Source organism: Populus nigra, chromosome 1, assembly GCF_951802175.1.
Source record: "Populus nigra chromosome 1, ddPopNigr1.1, whole genome shotgun sequence".
In the NCBI taxonomy this organism is placed as follows: Eukaryota; Viridiplantae; Streptophyta; class Magnoliopsida; order Malpighiales; family Salicaceae; genus Populus; species Populus nigra.
The window spans coordinates 50080711-50100861 of NC_084852.1; the positions used below are offsets into that span (position 1 = coordinate 50080711).

Sequence of the window (20151 nt, forward strand, 5' to 3'; positions counted from 1 at the left end):
AACACGAGATTATCTATTTTAATCCTTTTGTAGAAAACAAAAAAGAGAACCTATCTATTCTTTGTCCCACCTAAATGGAAATCTTGAACGAAACCTCCAGTGTTCTAACATAAGCAGTTCACCACGTGGTCGGAAACGGAAGACTGACTGACTGCCACTCTCTCTCTCTCTCTCTCTCTCTCTCTCTCTCTCTATATATATATATATATATATATATATATATCGATCCCTCCATCTCTGTCTCTCTCTTAAAAGACTCTCACTATCCATGTCTGCTGCCTCATTGCTATATATACATTCCTGATTCCTCCATCACAACATAACTTTTATTCTCTCTGTGTTTGTTGTTTTCACCTTTGCAAGCTTCAGATCTCTCTCCCCTCCTTTTCTCTCTTTCTCAAAAACAAGTGAGAAATATCATCAAAATTCAAATAAGCTGACCCCTTTTTACCCGGATTTTCTTTCCCATATCTGGTTTATCCAGAATTCAAGGTAATACTCCCTTCTGATTTTCTTGGGATTCTTTTTTTTATTTTCATTGCTGTTTCTGTAACTTGATTTGCTGCAATGGTAAATCTTTGGTCTTTTTTCATTCTTGATGACAGCGTTCTAAAGTTGTGGTCTTGGCCATTTTTGGGTCTTGATTACATGGTGGCTATCATGGTAATGTGATTGTTGTTATCTTTTTAAGACCTTTTCTTGAAAATTGTTTGTGTAGATCATTTTTGGCTATCATGGTTACGTGGCTATCGTGGTAATGTGACCGTGTGCTTGTTTAGAATTTTGGGTTTGATTCAAGAATTTATTTTTGGTTTGCAAAATGTTTTCTTTTTTTGGTTAAAGGGTTTTGCAGATCCATGGAGTTGTTTTCTGCTATGTTAAATTCTTCTTCATAGTTAAAACCCTGCCCTGTTTCTATAATTTGTAGCCTCTAGCTTGTTCTTATTGTGATGTGGTGTTGGACTATTGGTATTTCTATCATTTACCTTGTTAGACAGTGCTAGGAAGAGAGCATGAGTGTTCTGAGATTTCTGCATTTGGTTTAAACTTCTGTGTATTGCTTTTGTTTGAACAGGAATTAAGACAATTCAGATTACTGGAAACCCTTCCCTTCTTGAATGGGGATATCCTCCTCCTGCCCATTTTCCAAGTACAGTGATGTGGATACTGGCTTGGAATCTGTTATTGTAAAGTCTATTAGCTTTGGAGATGATGAAGCCAAAACTCCACTACGGTTGATTAGTTTTGGCGATCAAGATTTTGAGCCTGCAATATCGAAATCTTTAGGTTCTGGGAAGATGGTAGTGGAAAGATCAGTTAGTTTTAAAGGCGGGGAATTGGAAAGAATGATGTCTATTAGAGCTTCTCCACTGGACAAAGAAAAAGATGCCTCCACAAAGTCATTTAGTATAAACAGCAAAGAGATGGATAACCAGCCCCTAATGTCAGATGACAGTTTAGAGACGATTCGAAAGTCGGCAATTTTTAATCCCAAAAGCCCCAAACACGAGGCTGCTGTAAAATTGCAGAAGGTGTATAAAAGCTTCCGAACCAGGAGAAAGCTTGCAGATTGTGCAGTTCTTGTTGAGCAGGGCTGGTATGTATCTATTGATGAGTACTTGCTAATCCTGGTCTTTTTTTTACAAAAAATGTAAGGATATACAACCTTGTTCTAACAAAATTAGCTGTTATAATGTCAGGTGGAAACTCTTAGATTTTGCAGAGCTCAAGCAGAGTTCTATTTCATTCTTTGACATTGAGAAACATGAATCTGCCATTTCTCGATGGTCAAGAGCAAGAACAAGGGCCGCAAAGGTCGGAAAAGGTTTATCAAAGAATGACAAAGCACAAAAACTTTCTTTACAACACTGGCTTGAAGCGGTAAGTCAAATAAAGGATTTCTATGGAAATGATATTAGTTAATCATTGCTCTTCGACCACTCTTACTGATTCTTAATCTTTATTGTGTCTTGTTTAAAACAGATTGATCCACGGCATCGATATGGGCATAATCTTCATTTCTATTACCTTAAATGGCTTCAATCTAAAAGCAGAGAACCCTTTTTTTACTGGTAAGATTCTTTGATCAATTTTACTTAGGTATTTAAAATTTTGATACTGGACACCATGTCACCATGGATTCGAAGTTAAACTTGCATATGCAACTGCAGGTTAGATATAGGAGAAGGCAAGGAAGTGAATCTTGACAAATGCCCTCGTTCAAAACTTCAACAACAGTGCATCAAGTATCTCGGTCCGGTGAGCTTTCATCAACACTTTTGTGCTCAGCCCTTTATTTAATAACCCAAATGCTTTTACTGATAAACATTTAACTTTACAGATGGAAAGAAAGGCGTATGAAGTTGTTGTCAAGGATGGGAAACTCGTCTACAAGGAGTCAGGGGAGCTTCTCCACTCCACAGAAGATGCTAAGTGGATTTTTGTTCTCAGCACATCTAAGACCTTGTATGTCGGCAAGAAGATGAAAGGCAAGTTTCAGCATTCTAGCTTCTTGGCTGGAGGAGTTGCAACTGCTGCTGGTAGATTAGTTGTTGACGGTGGAGTTCTTACGGTATAACTATAACATATCCTTTCATTGCATTGATGCAAATCTCCTGTTTGCGTTAATGGTCTTCTGACATACAACATATCTGTTAACAATGGCTTCTTTCTATTTTTGACAGGCGGTTTGGCCTCACAGTGGTCATTATCGGCCTACAGAAGAAAATTTTAAGGACTTCCTATCATTCCTCAGAGAAAACAATGTCGATCTCACAGATGTGAAGGTAAAAAAAACTACAGCATTTTTATTCTTTTGTTATGATATAAATTATTATTGTAGTGATAAGAACTAGAAGGTCATTTGCTGAGCCTTTTATTTCCATGATATTGCAGACATGTTCCACGGATGAGGAAGATGAAGTCCTTTACAAACAAAGAAGCTGCAAACATCTTAGAAACCACTCATCAGAAGAGGACTTGAGTCATGCAGTGAATGATTTAGAAACTAAGGAAGTTCAAGACTTGACTCCAGAAAATACCTATTCTGTCGATGAAAAGACATCTTCTGTGTTGGAACAACAGAAGCCAAGGCAGCTCATCAACTTTGGTAGAAAATTGACTAACCTTAAAGTGCCAGAAAGGTGTGAATTGGTTGAGAGACTGAAAAGTACAGAACAGCATTCCTCGGAGCCAAATCATAACATGTTCGATGAAGAACTAGAAGGGAATGACGCGGAAAAGATTCCCGATGAAGCAATCATGGAAAGGATTAATTCTAAGAAAGGAATTACGTCATATCAATTGGGGAGTCAGGTGTCTTGCAAATGGACATCAGGAGCTGGACCTCGGATTAGCTGTGTCAGGGACTACCCTTCAGAACTCCAGTTCCGGGCTTTGGAGCAAGTGAACTTGTCTCCAAGAAGCACTGGTTTACTTGCTCGTAAGGCATCCACACCGACTAATTTTAGCGGGGAATTGAGACCACCTACAGGCATACCAGTGTCAGCAGGATAAAAATTATGGCAAAGAAGGCTTCCCGTTTCTAAAACACACTCATTGCCTCCTGGGAAAGGGAATCAGTGGCTTCGGTAGAAGTAGTTCCTAGTTGATTTTTCTTTTCTGTGAATAGAAAAGATGATACAGGAAATCTTTCTTGTTCCTTTTCATTTCTTTTCCTGTTGAAATCATTTATACAGTTTCTTCTTTTCCGTTTATAGGTATAATCTTGTACAAGTTGGAACAAAAATTGTAAACTCTTTTAGGGTTGTGAAACCCTTTAATACAAAAGAAAATATCCATTCATTCTTTCCATCACCACCATGAGCAATCAAATTATAACATTATCTTTCTGGCTTCTGAAAAACAGAAAACAAGTCATTTATTTTGGTCATTCATTGGTTAGTGGTAGTATAGAAACATAACAGTCATATAACATAAGCTCTGCATCGGGGAATAATCTTTTTTCTAGCCAAAAACAGAGAAGAAAATAACTGTTCTTATTTTTTTTTATAGAAAAAAACCAAATAATAAATTAAAAAGACCATGCATGTAGCTAACTAAATAAATCATTCACTTGCGGTTTGTTACATGTTGTGATTTTTTTAATTAGAAAAATAAGTGCATATTTTTTTTTTAAAATCATACTCTTTGGAGGGACCGTGTCATGTCAGTCATGATTAGAATAAAGGAAGTTCATTGGCCCATCACAATTATAAATCGAGAAGCCCATTATAGGCAAGATGAAATCATGAAAAATAAAAATAAAATTATATAGTAAAAATAAAATGTAGATAAGCTTAATATCCAAAGCAAAAATCGTCTAATGTAAATGTATTTTTCTGTCCCAAAGTTTATTTTTTTCCACAAAATAAATTTTTAAAAAATCATGAAAGATAAAATTATACATTGTAATCATGTTCAAAATATAACAAAGTTAGAATCCAATGCCCATATTATATTAATTAAATATGTTGTTGTCTTAATATATTATTCAATATGTTTTAATTTTAATATTTAAAAAGTATTTTTGTTAGGGAGGCATCAAATCTTAGATTTCTTAACATCTTAATATATTTTTTAGTTAGGAAAAAAATGATATGACCTCCACTGTGTAAATGAACTTATTTTTTTCTAAAGTTAAAAAAAAAAGTGTTAAGAACAAATATGAAGATGGTGGCATGTTTGACAATATATTTCTAAAAAAATATAGCAACTAATTTAATTTGATTTAAAATTAAACTCTTTAAAAAAGACATAAATTTAACAAAAACAATGAATTTAAAAAATTGATATAACCTTAGTTATTTTTAAAATTAGTAAACAACAATAGAGCATAGCCCCATAAAAAAAGGGTAAAAAAACCAAGTGAATCTTTGGGTTAATCACTACGTTGTGGGTGGATAAAAATTATCCTGAATACAAAAAAAATCATATTACATTAGCGTTTTAAAGAACTCGAAGAAAATTTGAGACTCAAGCCATCAAGCCGATTGAGGTTGAAAAATTTCAAGTAGCTTTAACCGAACTTAAGATGTAAGGAATGAACATCTGCTGATATGATAAATATATATATAACAAACCCTACAATCAACTTGGGTCAACAAATCAAACATATGACCTAAGACATGAAATTAGGATAACCCCATAAATAGAAAAAAAAATACTGGCTACAAAAATATTTGAAAAAAATGCTTTAAAAAAAACTGAAGTTGACCTGAGCTGATCTTTCAGATCTATACCTTGGGTCATGAGATCGGGGTGACATTATTAAAGGAAAAAAAATAAAAATAAAGAAACAAGATTCTTAATTAAACAAATATTGAGGGAAGAAATTGAGAAAAAAATCAATAAAAAATGCAAAACAAAACAAATAGTAATTGAAAATAATTATGATTAAATTCAACATAAAAATTAACTGAAATTAAATGTTTAAGGAAAATTAAATACAATTAAATGTTTAGGGATGTAATTGAAAACAGATCAATTAATAAAAATGATTATAAAAATAACAATTAAAAGAATTAAGATCAAATTTGACATAAAAATTAAATGAAAATAAATGCTTAGAGAAGGAATTGAAAAAAGAATCAATCAAGAAAAATGATTAAAAAAAAACAATTAAAAGAATAAGGATCAAATTTGATAAAAAAAATAAAAAAATTAAATAACTAGCGATGAAATCAAAAATAAAATTCAATTAGAAATAATCAATCTAATTAAAACAATTACAATTAAAAGAAGAGGGACCGAATAAAAAATAAATAAATTGAAGGGCTGATATAATTTTTTGCATGAATAACACGCAATCTAAAAAAGAAAGGGAAGGAAAAGAAAGAAAGAAAGAAAGAAAGAAAGAAAGAAAGCAAATTGACGTCAAACCAGATCGAACCACCATACATGAGGTACTCAAAGAGGAAGATGTTACCAAAACAAATCAAATGGTATTGCATAAGTATTATTACAACCATAATTTTCAAACCCGGCCCGGCCCGGCTGGTCGATCCGGGCATGAAACCGGGTCGGGTTAAAGAAAAAACCAACCTGAGATTTGGCCCGGCAAAACCCGATTGACCCGGAACTCGGACGACCCGGGTAAATCTAGTTGAGACCTGACTGTTTTTTTTATAATATATATTAGTAAAACGACATCGTTTTTTATTGAACGTCATCCTCTCTCTCTGTCTCCGACCCAAAATCTCCATGGATCTCAATCCTTGCTAGTTGCTTAAACTCTCTCTCCCAAAAGCTCACAAAAAGAAACCACATGGCGATGACATTTGTTCAAAACCTGGTTAAAGGAAGAAAATACCCTTTCATCTTCACTTTTGTTATCTTTCTCTTTTCCGCCACTATTTTCTGCTTATACTCAAACAATTTTCAATCTCATGGGAGAAGGAGAATAAGCTGGAATCTAAACAAAGGGTTGCAGTTTTACTTTTGAGATAAATGAATAAAAAAAAGGATTTATTGAATGGAAGATGAGTGGAGTAACAGTGGCTTTTTCAGCAGCCACCAAGTTGCTTTTTTATGATTTTGTTTTGTTTTGTCTCGATGGAGAAACGATGGAGGTTTTATGTCTGGTATTGGAAAAGAGGAGTTGGTTATTATGGTTCATTAATGGCATGTGATGTTTTGTTGATTTAATCAACTTGATTATCACAGGTGGAGTAACGGTGGCCCTTTCAGTAGTCATTGTTTTTTTTTTTGGGTTGACCCGGGTTAACCCAGGTCAACCCATCTAACCCGTGACCCGATCATCATACCGGGTCGACCACCGGGTCGGGTTTAAAAATTATGATTACAACTACCCTAGTTAGCCTCACGTGTTGCCCTAAGGCTATGAAGTGGTCGACATGTGTGAGACTCGCGTCAATAACTTTTTTCTTTTTTTTTAATTATTTGTACAAAAACAAAAATACCCTTGGAAATATATAATAATAACAAAAAAATCATTATAAAATTACAACAAATCCCCTGAAACCAAGGCTAAAATTTTCGAATGTTAAAGATAATGGAATAATTAAATTGTTCATTGTAAAATACAATTATTATATAAGTCCCCTGGATTAAAGGTATTGATCTTAACTTTTAAGATTAACACTATGGTTGCACCGTTATAAAAAAAAACAAATATTATTATCTCTAAACAAATAAAGAATAATAAATTGATTTCATGTAAAGATCCCTTACTTCTCAATGCAAAACTCAATTGATTTTAACCTTCAGGGATAAAGTTTAATTGGTCAGATCCTAGATTTGCTCCTTAAAGATTGCTAGTTCGAGTTCCACAAATCTCAGGATCATTAGAGATTTACATGGTCGTTAGCTTCAGGATCCGTAAGATTAATCGAGTTGCGTACAAGTTAACATGAACATCGACGTTAACAAAAATAAAAATCAACTGATTTTTCAGTCAAAAGCAAAGGAGTAATTCCAATATTATAATCCAATGCATACCTCCAATAGTTTTCCCATGAGGTTGAAGTTCTATTAATTTTTGCCCTTTTCTTTTCTGTAAAGGTAACAACTTTTGAATTGTGTTTACAATTTTCAAATATTTGGTTATCAAGCGCAACACTTGATAGGGATTTTGGCCACAACCCAAAATTGGATTGCACTTTTAATTTTACCCTCTTCAGTGAAAAAGACTGTCAAAATTGGCCTCAATTTGGCCTCGTGGGGAAGAGGATATTTCATATTTGAAGTGACAGCAGCCTATAATTATGTGACAAATTGTCCTTCTACTTGTTGTTACAAAAGCTGAAACAAAACAAGACAAAACCCTTTTAGAAAAAGTAACAAAAAAATAAAAATATAAACTTGCAGTTAGTGGAACAAAACCACTAAAAAAACAACAGAATCTTGAACTCCACAAAAAGCTGCATCTGAATATTTTGTATACAGTTTCCAAAGATTCAAACTTGAGTCACTCTTCAAAAGCTAAAAAGCTCAAAAAGAAAGGAAAAACCCCAAAACCCCATTTTGTCCTAGTGTCAAGACTCCGAAAACCCACATCAGGAATTTGACACATGCCTCATCCACTGTTGTAACACACACTAGGACGACTACTCGGGGCTCCTTGTCTGCGGCTACTCTTGAAAAATTGAGGTTTTTTTTTTTTTGGCTGCTGAAATGTGTGTGACTAGGAATAAAGGGGTGAATTATGAGAAATTCATCGAGCATTTTCAAGGTAAGACTAGAAAGTTTGAAAGGCTTAGCTTAGCTTTAGCTGTGTTTGTGTTTTTGGGCTCTGTTTTTTGTTGCTTTTGTATTGAGGTTGCTATGGTATCAGTGCCTCTTGGTTTTGAGATTTCAGGGTTTGATAGAAGTAGAACTTGGGTGTCTCAAAATGGGGTCTTTGCATTTGGGTTCTTAGAGAGCTGTTCAAAAGAAGATGAAGTTGATAGCTTTGTTGTGGGAATTAGGTATAATTTAGGAGATAATGGAGCTGTAAATGTTCCCGTATGGAGTGTTGGTGGTGGTCTTAGGGTCTCTATGAACTCCACGATTAGGCTTTCCATGGACGGGAGGCTAATTTTGTTAGATAACCCTAGTGGTGTGATTGTTTGGAGTAGTGATACTTCTAGTTTAGGTATTAGAAAGGCCAGTCTTTTGAATAATGGGAACTTAGTTCTTGTGGGTATTGAAGATAATGTGCTTTGGCAAAGTTTTAATAGCCCAACTAGCACTCTCCTTCCTGGTCAGTCTTTGCATTTTCCTCAAACCCTAAGAGCCCCTTCCAAAAAATCAACATCTAGTTACTACAGTTTTGTGATTCGGCACTCCGGAGAGCTTGCTCTTGTTTGGGAGAATAATGTGACCTATTGGAGTAATCATGTGAACCTTCTTGGGAGTGTTAAGGAAGCAATACTCGATGGTAATGGTCTTTTGGGGCTTATTGATACCAGTAATAAAACCGTGTGGTCCATATCAAGCAAGGATTTTGATGAACCTTCCCCGACATTGAGGCGTCTTAAGATGGATTCTGATGGGAATTTGAGAATCTACTCATGGAACCATGTGCTCCATGAATGGAAGGTTGCGTGGCAAGCAGTTGAAAACCAATGTGATGTATTTGGTTCATGTGGTCTTTATAGTTTATGCGGGCTTAATTCCTCTGGAGCTGTCTGTGATTGTCTTTACCAGGATTCGGTAAATTGGGGAACTGGCCTATCCACAGTGGATTCAGGTAGTTCCGGGTGCAAGAAGATGGTGGATTTGGGGAACTGCAAGATGAATACAAGCATGATGGTTATGAGACAGACATTTTTGTATGGTCTTTATCCTCCCCAGGATGTTGATATCATGCTGAGCGAGAAAGCTTGTAAAGAATACTGCTCTAATGACACGACCTGCATTGCAGCAACTTCAAAAAATGATGGTACGGGTATTTGCACAATCAAGCGAACCAGTTTCATTAGTGGGTACGGGAATCCTTCTGTTTCTGCTACTTCATTCTTAAAAGTGTGTCTAGTCCCTCAGGCTGTTTCTGCTCGAGGAGCTAATCCTCATGTTACTGCGAAGCCAATTCCCACAACCAGAGGAGGTGACGGCAAGAACTTCACTGCAGCTATTGCTTTGATAGTTTTGGTAACAGCATCAGGTTTTCTGGCCATTGAGATGTTTGTTTTTTGGTTTATGTACCGCAAACGGAAAATTAAAGCTCACGTAAGAATTCCCTTTGGCAAGGATGCTCAAATGAATGCTCATTACAATAGTCTTATCAGATTAACCTTCGAAGAGATAAAAGAGATAACATCTGACCTTGCAAATAAACTTGGCCCCTCTGTTTATAAAGGTGCATTACCAAACAAAACAACTGTTATTGTGAAGGTTCTGAATGACGTGACAGCAAATGAGAAGGATTTCCGAGTTGCAGTCTCTACATTAGGAAGAATGCACCATCGGAACCTCGTGCTATTAATGGGTTTCTGTTTTGAGGCCAACAACAGGTTTTTAATGTATGAGTATGTCCAGAATGGTTCTCTGGATAAATGGCTGCTCAACATGGAACCTGACCACAATGAAGGGACATGGCAGCAGAGACTTGACATTGCGCTTGGAGTTGCTCGGGCCCTTGCTTATTTGCACTCAGAATGTCAGATTTGTGTAGCTCATGGGAACTTGAAGCTCGAGAATGTCCTGCTCGATGAAAATTTCATTCCTAAATTGACTGATTTTGGACTTGGAAGCTTGTTCAAGGAGGAGGCAGCATCCTCCTCAGTGTCTCCTTCAGAAAGAGATATCTACATGTTTGGGGAGATGCTGCTGCAAATTGTCACTTGCAAGAGGGATATACTGAGTGAAAATCTGAACCATTTGGTTGAGAAGACGAATGAAGAACCGAACTCAGAGGATAGCATAATCTCTGAAGAAGTAGAAAGAGTAGTGAGGATAGCTTTGTGGTGTATGCAAAATCAGCCCTTTTTACGACCTTCCATTGGCGAAGTGGTTAAGGTATTAGAAGGTACACTTTCTGTAGATAGGCCTCCATTAGGTTTTGCTTTTAGACCGGACCAGATGGATGGTAGAGTTTTAACTGAGGTTGAAGTAGACTCCTCCTAGAAGAGATCCTAAGTTTGATTAGGAAAAATGTGCTTCACATTTGTAGGTCTAGTTAAAGAGCGTGGTTGCATCTGGAGGTCCAAAGTTTTTGTAAATTGGACCCTTGAAATGTATCGATTTTCTATCGTCAATGTAAGTCAAGAGACTAGTGTTTTTTTTTTCCCTGGTTTTGCTTGTGATAATTATTATATGCAGTACCAGGCCTTTTCCAGCTTAGCATGTTTCTTATTTCTTTGTACAGCTTTAGTCTTGATTTAGTTTTTACAATCCAGCTCTTTACTATTCATCAGTTTTTGTTGGTTTATATGTTTGTCTTGGTTAACTGCCTGGGCTGCCTCGGCTCTCATGTGCTGCTTTTTTTTTGGTAACACATCCAGCCTATTACTCTCACGGTGTGTCTTCAATGTCTTTGGAATAATCCAATAGCATAAGAAGCATGCTCAGAGAGCCATAACTGATGCATAAGATCTGGTCATTTCACAGGGAGTTGTGGGCTGGATGTTTGTGTGATTCGGGCATGGCTCAAAGGTATCAACTTATGCTCCCGATGTTCTTTTCAGTGTCTTATGATTCCTTTGAAATCATAGGAGAAAGCACCTATTCTCTTTTTGTTTTTGTTTTTTTCCAATAAATTCTTCCTTTAAAAGCATTGAAAGGGAAGTAAGGTATATCTACCTTTGTGGACTACTGGTGGGGTTTGCAAGCCAAAGGCAGCTGGAATATCCAACTTTATCCTTTTCCCTCGTTTCTTTTTCTTCTTTCTCTTTGTATACTTTTCTTGCTGCCAGAGGAATGAAAAACCATTAGCTTAACCCTTCATAAATTCTTTACTTTGATTCAATGGCAACACACACCATTAAATACTATCAAGAGTGTCTCACACTTCCCATAATCATATCATATTGACGATCAATATTTGACTGCAGGACAGAGATTAAGCATTTCAACATGGGTGTTCTTGGCGTAGTTGCAAAGCGTTTGGATGCATTTATCGGGTACACATTTTTTCTTCTGAATTTCATTGTTAGTAGGCATGTCCAATCATCATTTCTAATAAGATATTTTCTATTCAGTCTTAACTATTCCGAGTATCTTCAGGCCAGCCTTTTGACATTGAGATTAAGTCTCTTAACAGTCAATTATTTTTTCTTCTTGTTTCTCTTAAAATAACATGTGGAAACAAACTTGTCATCGAGGCTAAACCTCAAAGAGTTTTTATTCATTTATATATTGATGACTACTCTAACAACAATTTTCTTGTGTTTAACCAGGCCCGGAATCATGCTTGTTTTTCCACTGTGAGTAGTGAAAGATACCCGCTATTATTTATCTTTGAAGTGTTTAAAATTACTCTGACCAAAGAAAAATGATGAAGAAGAAACTAAAGAAAAGCCAATACGATGTGATAACTAACTTGAGTTTTGTATGAATGATCATGGCTTGAATGAACAGGTATGCATCATTGCGAGCCATCGAAAGCCCTTCATCTCTTGATGACCAACAGTGGCTAACCTATTGGATAATATACTCTTTCATTTCCATTTTCGAGTTATCATTTTGGAGAATCCTAGTTTGGTAATGTTAAGATTATAAAATACAAACACACACACAAATATATATGTGTGTGTATTTTTATATATATAATTCACCCTGGATATTTATTTGCCTTCTCTAATTTTGAGAAGGAAATGTGTATGATATTGCAGGCTACCCTTCTGGCCGTACATGAAGTTGTTGTTTTGTATGTGGCTGGTACTGCCCGTTTTCAGTGGGGCTTCATATATCTATATGAACTTTGTGAGGAAGTATGTGAAGTTAGGTGGCACAGTGAATGGGGGTTACCCAGAAGAAAGAAAGAAGGTTCTCCAGATGCTGAGCCTTGATGCAAGGATTGCAGTGAACCAATATGCTGATAAAAATGGATGGAGTGCTGTCGAAAAAGCTATCAAAGCTGTAAGCAATTAAACCAATTCCCATACATGGATAAAACAATGCGGTAACTCTATATGCATGCTATATATGGTGATTTGATTAATTAATTCTCTTTGAGTTGATTTTCAGGCTGAAAGAGAAGTAAAGAAGAGCAATTGAGAGGTCAAAATTATCAACCGCTTCCTCTACCAGTTCATCACAACATTCATGTCAAATTCAAGATTGTCAGTAGGAGGTGACACAGGAAAAGAAATATGTATGTACTAGCTAGGTATATAATGTGTGTAAACTTCATGCAATAAAGTGAAAAACGAAGGAGTGGAATTTTAGCGTGCATCTGAAGGAGAACATGCTTCTCATCCATGCAAGATTGACATTCAGCTTTGAATTGTGCCTTGCTTGAGCTTATCAGTCAATTAACCCATAAAGTTGAAACCTACCTCTCACCTTATTATTTTACGTTAGTTTTTTACATTATTATTTTGAGGATGATCTAAAATTCGATTGGAAGAAGATTTTTTTTTTAATATATATATATATGGAAGAGAATTTAATTGAGTACACGAAAATTGAGTTTGGACATGGTTTTTAAATCACAAATACTAAAAGTACAGTGATGGTTTTAAAATTATAAAGTAGCTTTTGATTAATGTTTTAAAATAAAACAAAAAAAAAAAGAGATAATAGTGGTAGAAAATATTTTTTTAAATCATAATTCATTAAATTCTATTTCTGTCTTTGTTTTTCTAATTAAATGTTATGACCGGGTCCTAAATTCCTGACTAGCATATAGGCAAGTTTCTTTACAATTTTATTACCTATGCGAATCTAAATGTACTTGTAAATTTTTTTTTTAACTCAATCAAAGTTCCTTGCAGAATTTGATATTAGAATTAGGTTCATAATATAAATCAATTATCTTAATACAAATCTTAATATAAATTTAGTAAATATAGAGCACTAACTAAATATAATGGAATAATATCAATCATAATAAAAAAACATATTTTAAAAGTCCAACAAAAATAACTTGTTAACAAAACTATAGGCTTGAAAAAAATAACAACAAGAGAGTGAATTCAACAACTCGATAAATAAATAACATTTAATACACGCTTACGAGAGAATACAACAATGATGAATATATACAAGTTTGACTTTATGCTTTTACAAGAGAATTTTACAAGCAGGTCATAACAACAAATATCATAAGATAAAACTCATCAGAAAATTAAAATGCAGTGAATATGACGCTCCAGATTGTGAGATGATCAGTTGCTACAGGTTGGTAACTCTCTCGACCAACAACGGTTCAAAACTATGACATGTACAAATATTAACACTATCCTGTTAACATGAATATTCTGACTAGCGTACCATATGATCATAAACAAACATGATCATTTCTTAAATGCTCAACTCATACAATCAATTAAATGAGAAATCATCAATTTAGATGTATATAATATCTCATTTTAAGGATTCGATTTCAATAAATCATTATGTTTTATCATAAACAAGAGATAATAAACAATATTTATATTACCAAGAAGCATGGTCCATTTTATATTAACAATTCAAATATCTTTACTATTCCTCTTGCATATGAAATATTATCCACTTACCTGACTCAACGTAGAAGAAATATAATAGCAGATATTAAAGGAAATCCTATTAACGCTTACCAGGTAAAATATCGAGAGTATCTGAGTACAAAATAAGACATGCTAAAAAACAACTTGAAATAGATAACATAAAATATTAAGACTCTAAGATTACAGACTAAAACATAATTATAAAAATGAAATTGATTCATCTAATCAATCCTGAAAATTTCCCAAACTGACAGGACTTAAAAAAACTCATTCATTTATTGCTGGGCCAACCAATCGATCAAAATTAACCTACCGGTCAATCAAAACTAGTCAGGCCAACAGGTCGGCAGATTAATTGAGATTTTAGAATCCTAATATACTAGTCTCTCCAAAAAAGATAGATCTCTAAAACTCAACTAACACCTTAAAAACCCATAATAATTAACCCCTAACACTTCAATTAACCCATCAATCAAACTCAAAAACATAAACATCAAAATCTTAAATCTTAACTAATAACAACAACTATACATATCAAAGCATAATTCTTACCTTAATAATTTATTTTCTTTAACTTTCTTCTCTTTTCTGTAGCTCTCCCTCTTCTTTCTTCTTCTCCTTCCCCTCTTTCAGTTCTCTCTCTAAATTTTGATTTCACTAATTTTTTTTCTTTTTCTATTTAAATTTATCAACTTTTATATAATTATCAAATTATCCCTCACTCATTTATTTCTATTGTGTACTCCTCCAAGAGTATTGTTGCTATTTCCTATTAAATCTTTTTATTTCCTCCAAAATATTACACTAAACATGTTTATATCTTTTATGAAAACAAACCTTTGCTATATAACTAAAAAAATTAATAATAAAACCTATGCTATGGAACTAAAAAAAATTAATAATAAAACTTACCTATAATGAGAGTGTAATTTAGTCATTATAGTTTATTGAAAGTAATTAATCCTTGTAGTATAAAAAATAATAAAATAATTCTTAATCAATATTGACCAAACTTAATCTAGTAGCTTTTTGCTAAAAACAAGAGGATTAACTAATTAAATAATTTGATTAAACTATAGGGACTAATAATTAATTCAAATATAGAATATAGATAGATTATTTCTTACCTTAAAAAGTCAGAACTCTTGATCTAAATCCATTCAAGCAGTTGTGTTCTTTGTCCTTTACAACAATGCACGCGGATTCATTCTCAGCCTCAAGTTCAAGAGATGATGATTTCACTTTGTAATTAAAGACTTGTATATCCACAGCCTATAAGATTTGCATTCCCTCCCTCTCTGTCTCTCTCTTCTCTCTAGCTTCACCTCTAAAACAAGCAACCATGGAACTTGTAAGAACTTACTCTGTCTCAACAATTCATGTCCCAACTTCAATAAGCAAAACCCAATCTACCAAACCCAATTTCTTGAATTTTCAGTTTAATCCAATACCCAGTTCATGTCTCTTACGAATTCATGGGAAAACATCATCAAAATCCAAGCTTTTTACCATATCACCATCACCATCCTCCGTTTCAACAGACTCGATAGGCCCACCTGAGCCAGAGGTTGAGGTTGAAACTAAAGGAGAGAAGTTTGATTGGTATGCTCAGTGGTATCCACTCATGCCAGTTTGTGATCTAGATAAAAGGGTGCCACATGCAAAGAAAGTGTTGGGTCTTGATGTTGTGGTGTGGTGGGATAGGAATGAGAGTGAATGGAAGGTCTTTGATGATACTTGTCCTCATAGGTTGGCTCCATTGTCTGAAGGAAGGATTGATCAGTGGGGGAGGTTGCAGTGTGTGTACCATGGTTGGTGCTTCAATGGCTCTGGTGACTGCAAGCTCATCCCTCAAGCACCTCCGGATGGTCCTCCAGTAATAATTATTTTTATTTATTGTCTTAATGCTTATTATTTATTCTTGGATGTTGCTGCATTATATTATACGATGCTTACATTGAAGCATTATTATATGGTCCTTCATTTACATAGATGGCAGTGGCGCAAGACATGTCGTGTTTGAGGCAAAAATATTGACAAAGCAATACTGTATTGATAGATGTTGGTGTGCAGGAAAATTCTGATGGAATTTCACATGGTAGAATTGCATTATTATTACCTTGAGATGATTATTTTAGGCAAAGATGTTATGTTGTTCCTCTTGCTGCACTGATTTAGCTTTCATTGTTTATGTTCAGCAAACTTTTTCCTTGTCAAATGGGATTTTAGTTAATCTTTCCATCAAATGATGCAGGTCCACACATTCAAGAAAGCATGTGTAGCTGCTTATCCAAGCACTTTGCATCATGACATTGTCTGGTTTTGGCCGAACAATGATCCACAATACAAAGATATTATTTTGAAGAAACAACCGCCCTTCATCCCAGAGTTGGAAGATCCATCCTATACCAGAACAATGGGAAATAGAGATATTGCATACGGGTATGCAAAGACGCTGCACTTAAATTTTTCCTCATGTTATCTATAAATTAAATTCTAAATTTATTTCTATTCTTCGCTAGATGCACTGTCATGTTTACTGTTTCTGCCAGTAGAGTTTGGGGCATAACTAATTCTCGTAAGAATTAGCTTTCGTAGATGATTGTTTGATATATCTTTTAAATGGAGTAATTTTTCTTGAGTATCTTTGACTTAAACTCCATGAAAAAGTTACAGAAATTAAAACTACATCCATACTAAGATCGAAGTTATCTTGTTTTAGCTTTGCTTCTCTAAACTACATCTTCATTTTCAGGTATGATGTCTTGGTTGAAAACCTGATGGATCCTGCTCATGTTCCCTATGCACACTATGGAATCATGAGAACACAAACACCGAAAGGTGTGTTAGGGCATTACATTTTGTTCTCTTAATTTGTGTAGTTCATGTGATTAAACCTAAAATTTCCCTGCAGTGAAGGTTGATAGAGAAGGGGGCAGACCTGTTGCATTGAGTGTCAAGAAACTAGACATAAATGGTTTTGATGGAGATCAGGAGTGGGGTATTAGTAAATTTATCGCACCATGTATCTTTTATGCCTATACTAAACCTTTGGAGAATCAAGGTAATGGAGCTGCATCATCGGCTGGATCCAGAAAGGTAAGCATTTGCTCGTTGTATACTGTTCCGAGATAAAACATGGGATGATTTTTCATAAATTAGTCTTGAAAACTCAAGTTATGCTAGGCTTGTCTTTTAAAATGTGATTTCCTTTTTATACAGTTGCTTCTCTAGTTCTCATCATCTTTTTTTTTCCATTAATTTTGTCGCACTGCAGCCTTCTGCACAACGGAAAATGGCCTTAATTTTTATCTGCATTCCAGTTAGTCCTGGAAATAGCAGATTGATATGGGTCTTTCCTAGAAACTTTGGAGTTTGGATTGATAAAGTTGTTCCAAGATGGATTTTTCATGTGGGACAAAACCTAATTCTGGATTCAGACCTGTATCTTCTTCATGTGGAGGTGATTTTTCTGTTTATGAAAACGTAGTTTTCTTTTGCATCTAGTTACCTTGTTGACTATTACTTAACTTATCATTAATTAGGATGAATAATATTAAAGTAAACGCACTGGTAGGTATACCGACCCTATATAAAGGTTAATCAATGTCTAGTTTGGTATAAATTTTTTCATGAATTGCATTTAGTGGTGCTGTTAAATTCCTTCTGGTGGTCAAAAACCTGGGCTGAGGACATTGTTGCTGGACAAAATATTGTATAAGAAATGTTTTGATCATGCTCATCCAGTATCAACAAAAATCTAAAATCCTATGATTTTCCTTTCTGCACAAGGATGGTTTACTATGAAATATCATCCTTTACTTTAATGGAATTGTAATTTGATAGAACAGAAACTGTTGTAACATTTCATGCCGTGAGAAGTGGTCATTTATCTTAGCTCAATGAACATTTTCCTTTCTGCTTATACCAAAGAATTCCAGTCTTTATTTTTATACTCTCTAAAACTAGAAAGTGGAGCCTGCACTCAGCTCACATTGCCTGACTACAATTCTCTTCGCAGGAGCGCAAGATCATGGATGCTGGCCCTGCCAACTGGCAAAAGGCTTGTTTTGTGCCAACAAAATCGGATGCCCTTGTGGTTGGTTTCAGAAGATGGTTAAACAAGTATGCTGGTGGCGAAGTTGATTGGAAAGGCAAGTACAGTGGGGCTCTTCCCCCAACTCCTCCCAGAGAACAGCTGATGGACAGGTAATGATTGTCTCATCTACAAATGGAGATTCAGCATTTCAGTTTGAGAAACTTAGTTTTCTGCTAAATTTGGAACTGTCTTTCAGGTACTGGTCCCATGTGGTAAACTGCCGCAGTTGCAATGCTGCACACAAGGGCCTCAATGCTCTAGAGGTTGTTCTGCAAGTCGCTTCTCTAGCTTTCGTTGGGATTGTTGCTGCAACCAAGCAGAATGTCATGTCACTAGCTGCAAGAAATACTATGATAGCAATGGCAGTAGTATGCTTTGCAGGATCAAAATTGTTGGCTCACTTCATCTACAAGAACTTCCATTACCAGGACTACAATCATGCTTTTCGCTGAGGCATATACTCATACTGTTTACTGCAAAACATTACCGAGTCAGGGCTCTAATGTACAGTCATTGTAAACTCAGATGATATTCGAGCTTTGAGAGACATGTTTTGGGGGACTGACTATAAGAAAAAAAAATATTTCTAAGAAATGAAGCCCCATGATGGGGGGTGGTTGGTTTCAGGTCGCGTGATTTGATTGCTTAAACCATGATGTTCTAACAATTATAAATAGTCATTTGTAAAGTTTTATCAAACCACTTGCTAGTCATTAATATATTATAGGTCAAATGTAATATCCTATGTACCACTTGTCATTCAAATGAAACATCTAAGCTTCTAATACATAAGTTTTTCAAAAAAATTGAAAACAAAAACTACAAATGACATCAGATAACTTCTGAATATACATATCAATGATGTTTATCCATCGTTTACCAAGTGTATTGGAAATAGAGATTTTTTCCTTATGGGTATGCAAAGATGTCATTTGAACCCTAGTGTTCTTCATTTTTATTTCCAAACTAGATTTATTTCTAGTTCTGGACACATTTTATTGCTTCTGGCTGTACATCTTGGGTCATAAGCACTATTGCTGCTGAAAAGGACTAGCTGCCAAAAAATGGCTGACTTATTGCTTGCAATTTCAGAAATGATTTCTTGATTGAAAATGTGTAGGATCCTGGTCATCTTCCCTATGCACATTATGGACTTGTAAACGCACCCTGTATCTTTTATGCTTATAGTAGCCCGGGTGATGCACCAGAAAAGGAGATCATTAACATTTATGATTCCTGATTCTCCTGTTCGTGGGTCTTATTTCACAAACAATTTGTTGTCGAAGCAGGGTTCTATGCGATAGAGAATGGCATATATTTTTATTTGCTTTCAAGTTAGTCCAGGGGAAAAAAAGATTGATATGGATCATTCCAGGAAACTTTGGACTGATGAAGTTGTCCCACGACGATGGATTTTTCATTTGAAACAAAACCTCGTCCTGGATTCAGATCTGTATTTTCTTCATATGCAGGTGGTTTTTCTGTTTATGAAGCCATGAGTTTCTTTTGTCATGTATCCTGGTTTGAAGAACATATTGTAGCTTGCACTCTGTTGTAAGAACCATGTTTCGGCCTAATCTAAGGCCAAAGTTCAGCCCAAATCTTATCCAACTAACCTAGGTATTTAAAGAAAAAGTTCCTAAGCATTGTTTTCTCTTTTTTCCTCTTTTCTTCTCCTTGCCGTGACCTTCCTCTCCTATGTACAAGGGAATTCAGCTTTGAATTTAAGTTTTTGGTTCAAGGTTGAAGAAACAAGAGAGTGATTTTTCTCTTTTATTATTTTCAATTAAGGATTGATTGTGGAAGGTTGTAAGATGTGTTTAGGGTTTTCATATTGTTTTGAAGATAGAATGATTTAAGAGATTGAATTGATGTTCTAGAGTGTTAGTTGACCTTAAATGAACTGATTAGATAATTGGAATCATGGGTTGTTGAAGAACAAATTATATTATTGTGTAA

The 20151-nt window shown here is 35.0% G+C and overlaps 4 protein-coding genes across 4 annotated transcripts; all 4 read left to right on the forward strand.

Moving 5' to 3' along the window:
* The first annotated feature begins 216 nt into the window (after positions 1-216).
* Positions 217-3816, forward strand: LOC133695661 (IQ domain-containing protein IQM2-like). Its single transcript, XM_062117583.1, has 8 exons — positions 217-492; positions 1076-1597; positions 1701-1881; positions 1984-2072; positions 2172-2259; positions 2342-2572; positions 2685-2786; positions 2896-3816. The coding sequence occupies exons 2-8, from the start codon at positions 1119-1121 to the stop codon at positions 3514-3516; spliced, it is 1791 nt and encodes a 596-aa protein (XP_061973567.1). The 5' UTR covers positions 217-492; positions 1076-1118; the 3' UTR covers positions 3517-3816.
* A 4317-nt stretch (positions 3817-8133) lies between these two features.
* Positions 8134-10566, forward strand: LOC133682831 (G-type lectin S-receptor-like serine/threonine-protein kinase SD3-1). Its single transcript, XM_062106365.1, has one exon. The coding sequence runs from the start codon at positions 8134-8136 to the stop codon at positions 10564-10566; it is 2433 nt and encodes an 810-aa protein (XP_061962349.1).
* A 377-nt stretch (positions 10567-10943) lies between these two features.
* Positions 10944-12834, forward strand: LOC133693889 (HVA22-like protein f). The gene is made up of 6 exons (XM_062115258.1): positions 10944-11094; positions 11493-11561; positions 11838-11864; positions 12019-12141; positions 12273-12519; positions 12628-12834. The coding sequence occupies exons 1-6, from the start codon at positions 11024-11026 to the stop codon at positions 12655-12657; spliced, it is 567 nt and encodes a 188-aa protein (XP_061971242.1). The 5' UTR covers positions 10944-11023; the 3' UTR covers positions 12658-12834.
* Positions 12835-15265: 2431 nt separating this feature from the next.
* On the forward strand, positions 15266-18891 carry LOC133697057 (protochlorophyllide-dependent translocon component 52, chloroplastic-like). The gene is made up of 7 exons (XM_062119429.1): positions 15266-15969; positions 16348-16535; positions 16849-16934; positions 17008-17192; positions 17371-17556; positions 18115-18302; positions 18389-18891. The coding sequence occupies exons 1-7, from the start codon at positions 15436-15438 to the stop codon at positions 18642-18644; spliced, it is 1623 nt and encodes a 540-aa protein (XP_061975413.1). The 5' UTR covers positions 15266-15435; the 3' UTR covers positions 18645-18891.
* The last annotated feature ends 1260 nt before the right edge of the window (positions 18892-20151 follow it).

Coding starts and splice junctions, on each gene's coding strand:
- LOC133693889 (XM_062115258.1), top strand. CDS start 11,024: ATGCATAAGATCTGGTCATTTCACAGGGAGTTGTGGGCTGGATGTTTG. Junction 11,562..11,837: donor CGTTTGGATGCATTTATCGG/GTACACATTTTT, acceptor GTGTTTAACCAG/GCCCGGAATCATGCTTGTTT. Junction 11,865..12,018: donor ATCATGCTTGTTTTTCCACT/GTGAGTAGTGAA, acceptor TTGAATGAACAG/GTATGCATCATTGCGAGCCA.
- LOC133695661 (XM_062117583.1), top strand. CDS start 1,119: ATGGGGATATCCTCCTCCTGCCCATTTTCCAAGTACAGTGATGTGGAT. Junction 1,598..1,700: donor GTTCTTGTTGAGCAGGGCTG/GTATGTATCTAT, acceptor TTATAATGTCAG/GTGGAAACTCTTAGATTTTG. Junction 2,073..2,171: donor AGAGAACCCTTTTTTTACTG/GTAAGATTCTTT, acceptor ATGCAACTGCAG/GTTAGATATAGGAGAAGGCA.
- LOC133682831 (XM_062106365.1), top strand. CDS start 8,134: ATGTGTGTGACTAGGAATAAAGGGGTGAATTATGAGAAATTCATCGAG.
- LOC133697057 (XM_062119429.1), top strand. CDS start 15,436: ATGGAACTTGTAAGAACTTACTCTGTCTCAACAATTCATGTCCCAACT. Junction 16,935..17,007: donor GAGAACACAAACACCGAAAG/GTGTGTTAGGGC, acceptor ATTTCCCTGCAG/TGAAGGTTGATAGAGAAGGG. Junction 17,557..18,114: donor TGTATCTTCTTCATGTGGAG/GTGATTTTTCTG, acceptor TTCTCTTCGCAG/GAGCGCAAGATCATGGATGC.